The sequence below is a fragment of the Trachymyrmex cornetzi genome, unplaced genomic scaffold (genome assembly GCF_001594075.2).
Source record: "Trachymyrmex cornetzi isolate Tcor2-1 unplaced genomic scaffold, Tcor1.1 scaffold83, whole genome shotgun sequence".
Taxonomy (NCBI): Eukaryota; Metazoa; Arthropoda; class Insecta; order Hymenoptera; family Formicidae; genus Trachymyrmex; species Trachymyrmex cornetzi.
Window position 1 is genome coordinate 1,424,696 of NW_017300169.1, and position 8,825 is coordinate 1,433,520.

Below are 8,825 nucleotides of genomic sequence, written 5' to 3' on the forward strand. Positions count from 1 at the left end.
TATATATATATATATATATATTAATATATTATAATAGCATCTTAAGACATTATATGTCTTAAAATAGTTAAAATAAGGATGGATTATGAATACCGGCTCAAATCTTGCAAGAAATGGCTTTGCAATATGTTAGATAAGGACAGATGCATTTTATTGCAACAGAACGATGTAACGTACGAAATAAATTAAAAATATTACTATTATCGACATTTTTTTAGAATTAAAAAAGTTTGTACTATCGACATCTATTAAATTCGGCCGTCACTCCAGCATTTCTTTAAATAGAGATTAAAATTAATTTACATTAATATAGAAATGGACATTAGGACAGTAGTATTCATAGTCGAGTCTTATATTTAAGACCATCTTAACCCGGGAGTGGTCGCGTACCGGTCATTTTGCCGTACTCTTCTGTTTTTTATTTATATCTTTCAATTAATTGGCACTGTTACATTTTTACCTTTACGTGAATGTTGTTAATGTTTTTTCGTATAGTATGCGAAAATAGATGACGTAAACATGCTTATATCCACATAAAATTTGATATGTTTGTAACGGTCAGTCTAAAAGACCATAGCGCGCGCACTTACGTTAGTCTTCGTTTGCTTCTTTTATTCTCTCGTAGCCAGTCCGACTGCGATCTTTTTCTTCTTTTATTGGCTCTCGTAGCCAGCCCGGCCATAAACTAGTTCGAAAATGCAGGTAACAAATAAAAAAAGGAAACAATTACGAAAAAGCTCGACAGCTTGACAAAAATTAGGGATGCAACATCCAAGCCGAGACGGAACACGTCCGTCCCGGTACGCAATAGTACGTATAAACTCACTTACGTAAGTGTAATTAGTGTTTGTAATCTCATTTTCTTATTAATTATTACTTATAGTAATTATAATCATATAATCATCATATAATCATACATTCTAGTTATAACACATATATGTGCGAAAATATATTTCGGTCAAAATGATCGGGACGCACCTACTAACGTTAGTTTTGAGACGCACCTACTCCCGGGTTAAGTAGAGTCTAAAGATGTCATGAACTAATTAGATTAATATTATGGCCGGTATTCATAGTCGGTTCTTATTTTAAGATCATCGTAAGTAATGTCTTGAGTCGCTAATGCGGTCTTCTAATTGGTTTATGACATCTTAAGACTGTACTTAAGACTGTCTTAAATATAAGATCCGGCCTATATTTATCCGTTTTTTATTGTACGATAAGCTTTTCAAGCCTGTTTATTGCAGAACAAAGAGATTCTCGGATCTCTTTGTTCTGCAGCCAATTAACATGTTTGAAAAAATTGTCATAAAATTCTATTTACGCAGGTGCCTCAACTCATGCGTCCAGAACCGCTGCAAGTCGCTACCCAAAAATTCCCCTTAAACGTTCGTCAATATTATATTAATGTAATGCACGATATATGCGTGCAAATTTATACGAATGGGGATGATGCAGCGCAACGAGCCGTCAGAGAAGAATTCGCGTGTCATGAGAGATGCAAGGCACTCGCGGTATATAAAAATTCGTGCATGTTGGCGGCTCATAGATTAAGAAAGGAAGTAGATCAAAACCAATCGAATGAGAAGTTCGTTAATTTAAGCGGTATGGTGTCTCACGAAGCTGTTCTTGTTGGCAAGTCAAAAGGTTCTTGGAGTGTAGTTAAAAGCAAGAAGAGTATGATAGATTTTAAAGGACCAGCGCTCTACAACATGCTTAAAAAATGGATGATGTCGGAACAGCAGCTTAGAGATAACGGATTTCCGCGTAAACACCCAGATGGTACAAAGGTTAGAAAACAATACAGATAAAATATATAATTGAAGAAATTATTATTATATACATTTGTTCAAATTGTTACTGATGAAGAGAAATAAAATAAACGATAATAGATACAAAGTAATAATAAATATAAAATGTGTTGAATATCCTATTTGGACGAAACATTTATCAATAAAGTACGTTTTTATATTTTGTAGGGACGAGCGAAGATATATGTAACAAATTCGCGGAACCAAACCATTTTGTCAAAAGTGCCTAATGAGAGAATGTGCAGCCGGTGTGGTCAAGCGTATATGATAAATAAACAAGGCTTTGCTGTACGACAACAAAATTGTATATATCATTGGGGCAGAAAGTTTACAGTTAGAGGCGAAGGCAAGTATAGTTGTTGCCAGCAATATGGTTCTGCTCTTGGTTGTTGCGACGCAAAGACGCATGTGTGGGATTACACAGATTATGAGAATCTTCGTGGTTATGTTACGACTTTATCAAAAGGTAAGGTATTTTCAGATTCTCTTGCACTCTTTCCATACATGTATTCAAATATATTAATTTGTTTTTCCGTGTGCAAAGATGTTCCTATGGACGAGCAAGGTGTTTACGCACTCGATTGTGAAATGTGCTATACCACACAAGGCTTAGAACTAACCAGAGTGACGATTATTGACGAAGATTGTAAGGTGATATACGAAACGTTAGTCAGACCGCAAAATCCAATAATTGATTACAATACGAGGTAAATTGTAAGAATTATAAGAGACCCAAAACTTATTGGATATATATATTAGAATATAAGTCGACGAATTATTTTGATTTATGTATACGATAGTAATTTTCTATTCTATAATAGGTTTTCAGGAATTACGGAAGAAGACATGAAGGACGTGACGACGAATATTTTAGATGTACAAGCTACGCTTCTCACGATGTTCTCGGATAAAACGATCTTGGTAGGTCACAGTCTTGAAAGTGATTTCAAAGCTTTAAAATTGCTACACGATACCGTTGTGGATACCAGCGTTATGTTTCCGCATAGAAATGGATATCCGCAAAAAAGGGCATTGAAAAATCTCTGTTCCGAATATCTTAGAAAAATCATACAAAATGATGGTGAGTTTATAATTTTTTGTATGAGAAGGGTAGAAGATTAAGTGTCTATAAATGACACATAATAATTAAAATAATATTTAATAATGATTTATATTCCCCAGTTGGTGGTCATGACAGTCAAGAAGATGCCATCGCTTGCATGGAATTAATTCGCTGGAAAGTGAAGGAAGAAGCGAAATTACAGTGAAACTGTGCTCACACTTTTTTAGGAACAAACATTATCACGATTGTTGTATGCTAGTTACAACTTACAACTCATTTTTCGCTTTCGTGATATTATCGAGGAACTGTTAAAGACAATTTGATCAAATTATTTTGGGATTGATTAGTTCTCCGAATAATTAGACACAATTTAAGTGTTATTAATATTATTTGTCCATCTGATATAAATATTTGAATAATTAACTTATACGGTATTTAATTCATGATTTATTATTTTTCATAAATAAGCATATACAGGATATTTCTTAAATAGCGGACACTAATCATATAGCGTTATTCTTAATTAAAAATTGAGTTGAAAAATCCTCTACAATTTTGCAATTTTTGACTCAATGGTTGATGAAATATCAATTTCTAAATATTGTCAAATAAGCGCGTATCCGACTGCCCAACCATTAACTATCACGAAAAATGCAACATGATAGAGGACTTTTTGATTCAATTTTTTATCAGGATTAGCATTATGTGATTCAGCAATCGCTTACTCGGCGATCTTAAGAAATGTTTCATTGCGAAAATTGTAAAATGATAGAGGACTTTTCGATTCAATTTTTAATCAGGAATAGCGCTATATGATTAGTGTTCGCTATTTAAGAAATCCTGTATATTTATGACATAATATTTGTGTAAAATTTTTTACCTGATTATAATTAGTTTTTTTCTGTTTGGATAATTGAACAGCAAAGTGCAGTTTAAAATCGAATATTATTGCGTGTACACACATATCTACGATATGTATCTAGAATCATGAAAAATAATAAATTATTAATCTAATAAGCTAATTATTCAAATGTCATCAAAATTTCTACAGATTGGTCTTTAATAGTATCTTGTTGCAGGCCAGTACTGTTGTGCATATTTTACTGCCTACATACTGCGCACTTTTTATATACTGTATTATATCTTCTTGTGTATAAATATGTAATATACACTCATTGACCTCGACTTAGGATTTCTTTTTAAACTAAATGGATTTGTCTAGCTAATAAAATTATATCTGCGACATAAATTCTCATCAAATTTATTAAAGCATTAAGTATTAAATGAGAAAATCTCAGTGCGGAGAATTTGACATGCATCGCGACATTTTAATTAATATTTTTGTACCCCGTTACATTATCACTTATTTATATTTTATATATTTTATAGTATTAAAAAGATGAGATACGTTGCATCTATTTATTTACTGATTCAACCTTATAGCATAGACATATTTCAAAGAACAATAATAAATTAACAACTTATTAATGATATTAATATTATTGTACGGTTATAAAACAAATAATAATTAGATAAATATATTTATTTTTATACTGCAATTGAGTTTATGCATTAGCGAAAGATGCATTTATCCCTTGAAGTATTGAAAAAGGTAAGAATTACATTTATGTAAATACGTGCATATAAAAAGTTTATGAATATGTATACATAATAATTATTATTATTTTTTTATTAGACATTTTGAATCCTAAAGTAAAACTCAACTCTGCGAGATCGCTGTTTTAAGGCCTGCGCACAATATATTAAATATTAGGAACAGAAATAAATATTAAGATTTCAACCTATCAGATACCAGTTACATCAGAATATATACGGTTTCTGATAGGTTGAAATCTTAATATTTATTCCTATTTTTTTTTCCTAATATTTCTTCCATTGTGTGTGTGCAGGGTTATACGGATAAAATATGACACATCGACCAGAGAGAAATCTGATGCTCGGTCCACTACCTTGCTTTTAAAAAGTATTAACATATTTCTCTGATGTGTCATTTATACATATACGTTTATCTTTCTTTTTTTAAAATAATAAGTTGTAGCAAATAAGTTAAACAGGAGTTAAAATGCACATCTTTCAAAACTTGACAAATTGTCAGAAAAACTCCATGCAAAAAGTATATGCTTTTTAGTATAATAATAATAATAATATCAATGTTGATATAATTGTTGACTATTTTATCGACTGTCGGTAATTATAAAAATATAAAATTCAGAGTTGTGTGTTTAAATCGAAGCTTATGTTTTTTTATCAGTATTCGGGGAGACGCTATTTATAGATATGCTATAAATATAGATGCTTTTCATTTGGTGACATAAGTTGATACAAGTGTTGTTTTAGTTTTATTACTCATTAAATGCAAAGAAAAAAATAGATATGCTTGTACCGACTTGTGTCATTAAATGAAAAGCATCCATTAGCGCTAAATTATTTAACGCTAAAAGCTGCAGATAGCGTTAACAATTAACACAATCATGGCGTCATTAATGGTAACGTTTTGCGTCATAACTGCGCGCTATCAACGCTATTTCTTCCGAGATAGTGTGTTAGTTGTTAGCGCGTTTGCAAGCTTTGTGAACAGACTGAATATCCATATAGTAAAAGAGAATGGATTGAAATGGATTCAGATTTTCAGAAGCAAATTTCAAATTAAATTTACAGACAGTAAATAGTTGTAAAAGGCACGTGAAGTAAAAATAGGCTGCGCATGGCACGCGCATTGAGTAAACGCTGGTAAACTCTTCACGTGCCTTTTGCAATTATTTACTGACTGTAGGGGGAAGTCTTGGATCATTTCTACATTATTTCATTACTTTATTTTATCCAAATTCTCTTTATTTACAAATACATGCAAGAAATTTCAACGTGTCATTTCTTGCTTATAATGTCACGATCCTATATGGCAATACATAATTGGAAGTTCTAGAAATGAATAAAGCAGCGTCAAATAAAAGCAAGATGATGCGCTACAGACTTCGTATACATTCATGTACTCTTTTTATAAATGTAAATGTCACAATTATAGGTATTAACATATATGCTCCTTCGATATCTAATTATATTACGCTTCATAATGTTGAAACTATGTAACATCGTTACACAAAAAGAAAAGCCACAGATGGAACGTTTTTCCGTACATTTCATATATATTGTACACATTTTACAAAATTACATCTCGGTGAGATTTACGTCAAAATATTTCTCGACCACTATGCCGCGCTCGACTAATTCGTGTATTTAACAGTTAATGACTTCAGCTGGACATTGGACAATTATCGCGCAATTATTATTGCGTTACATTCCTTCTCGTCGTGGAACTCGACTGATTAATACTTTGTAAGTGACTACATTGCAAATATCGCCGGATATAATTTGCAACATTGATCGATAACGATGCAGAGTACTTAATTATCTCCCGTATTCCTTTTTAACACTTTAAAACGTAAACTTAACGTAGATAGGAACCTTTATTTCCGAACTTTTTACAAAAGTTTTAATACTGGAAGGTAACATTAATTACTTATTTTAAGTATTAAAAACACTATTGTCCAGTGCTTTTAATTAGTGAAAATAAATAATTTTCAGCATTAAATTGATCAGTATTAAATTGGACTTTTGTAAGGAAAATACGCTGCACGATCTCCTCGTTGAAGTATTATCCAGTTCTATTGTTCGCAAGAACACATGGTGTGATCGCGGTATACAAAATATTTCTCTTTTCTTCTTCTGTCTGTGCTATTATTGTCTGCACATTCATCATTCTAACTTATGCTGTTTACGGATAAAGTTGGAACGACTACTGTCCTTATAGGTGTATCACGTATGTCAAGACGAGGATTTATAATCCGGCGAACGAGTGCCAGTATTCTTCTCTCCTTCGATAACCTTCTTTCCCTTTCAAAAGTTCTTTTACAAGTAGCGAGAGTAAAATGGTTTAAAATATATGTCGTTTTTTTGTCTCATTTTTATTTGCAAAAGTCGATTTTGTACAGGGGGATCATATAAATTCCCTTCAGCATTTTTACACATACAAAATACTTTACACATCCGCCCTCAAATTGCATATTTATTGTCTGCGTATTTTTATAGCACGTCTTTTTCATGATACGATCGATTGCGCTCGTCAAATACTAATAAATGTTATATAAAAAAAAAGAATACGTGTACACTGCTTTTTATATAAAATAAAGCAAATAACAATCACTATGTGGCGCTACGAGCAATAAAAGTTTTTAAGATACTCAACTGCATAACGAAACGCAACGTGTATTGCTCCGAGAATTTACGTTCGCGTAGTTTTTTCTATTTCCTTTTTTTTTTATTTTATCTTATTTTATCACGTTGACGAAATTTATAAAGCAACTAACCGCGAGGTGAAAATGATTCGGTAGATTCAGATGAATTCATGCACTGTTAAAACACGATCGCGACGCACCTCGTCGCGATTTTTTCTTCTTTTTTACTCGTATAAGTGCACTGTGCTATCTTAATTGGATCGACTTGAACGCAGTTCGCAAGAAGACACGCACGCCGAAGAAGCGGGACGTTCTGTCGGCGGAATCGGAATACCTCTGTTGTACCCCTGGTGAAAAGAATTCTCACACAATATCTTATATTTAACTATTACGATATATTACAGTTGACATTATAATAAATCGGTTAATACTATTAATAATATTTTTAAGACATTTTTATATTTTTATGAAGATTTGTGAATATTCCACAAATATTCCATAGAAAACTTATAAATTTGAAAAAATTATATCTTAAACTTTTCAAATTTATAAGTTTTCTATGGAATATTTGTGTAGAATGAGAAATCTTAGAATATTTCAGAATTCACATAAAATATTCTAGAAAAGATGCCGACTTTCTCAGCATTTGTGAAAAGTATTTCAATTCGTATAAAAAAGATGTGATAAACTCTTTCTAAAAAGTTATAAAATTGTAAAAGGAATGTAGAAACACCGAGCTGAGATAGATGCGACAAACAATGCGTATTTTTCGCAATAAGTTATTTTGCAGTATTTTAAGAGGTTTATTAATATCATTATTAAATTGACGATCAATTTAATTTGTGATAATAATATTTCAATTTCAGTTTATGATTGCGTTTCAAATCCGACAACTAATCGATGCAGTTTATATACTTGAAAGATGTATTTAAAATTTACATATGTATAAACACTATTAGGCACCAAGATCCAAAATTCATTTTTATCCTTGACAATATTAGCTATTTTATTTGATTTATTCATAATGTATGATTATTTACTTCATATGTATTTATTTAATAGTTAATAAACAGTGGAATACGTATAAAATATAACGGTGATATGTATAAAACCATACAGAAATTCTGAAAAATTCTGAAATTTATATAGAAATTCTGAAAAAATTATATAAAGCATTCTAAGAAAAATTTTCACCAAGGATATCTCGGCGATTCCAGGCAACGTCGTAAAAGCGATAATACTGAACATGTGTGGGCCGAAAGGCGATGTCGACTTGGACGTGAATCCCTCTCCCCCATCGCGAAGACTAAATATTAGTCTCCGATGCGGCGCCTATAATATATTGTACGTAGCGTACCGTAAAATATGGTAATATGTACACGGAATGTAACGACGTCCTTTCGTTCCCTTCTTTTCTTTTTTTTACGAAATATCCTAATTTATTACAATACTATACAGCGGCGCGTATCGTCCGCACGAGCCGCGACGGACGCACCGAGCGAAATTAATATATCGTATTCGAAGTATCGCTTAAAACACAAAAACGTGTTGTACTACGTGTTGCAATTGTGTTCAGGATGCGAATTAACCATCCAGAGCTGACGGTTTATTGGATTCAATTATAAATTTCTTGTCAAAAATATTAATCCAGTTTTTTTATATTATATTTGTAAATTTGAATTATTCTTACTAAAATAT

At 31.8% G+C, this 8,825-nt stretch overlaps 1 protein-coding gene across 1 annotated transcript in view; it reads left to right on the forward strand.

Annotated features, from left to right (window-relative positions):
* LOC108768945 (RNA exonuclease 1 homolog) overlaps window positions 1-3,233 on the forward strand; it is a 9,112-nt gene extending 5,879 nt beyond the window's left edge. The window contains exons 5-9 of the mRNA XM_018519661.1: window positions 1,329-1,790; window positions 1,980-2,277; window positions 2,356-2,518; window positions 2,633-2,892; window positions 2,994-3,233. Of these exons, the coding sequence (XP_018375163.1) occupies window positions 1,329-1,790; window positions 1,980-2,277; window positions 2,356-2,518; window positions 2,633-2,892; window positions 2,994-3,079 (1,269 nt within the window). The 3' untranslated portion in view covers window positions 3,080-3,233. The remainder of the gene's footprint in view (window positions 1-1,328; window positions 1,791-1,979; window positions 2,278-2,355; window positions 2,519-2,632; window positions 2,893-2,993) is intronic.
* Window positions 3,234-8,825: the final 5,592 nt, after the last annotated feature.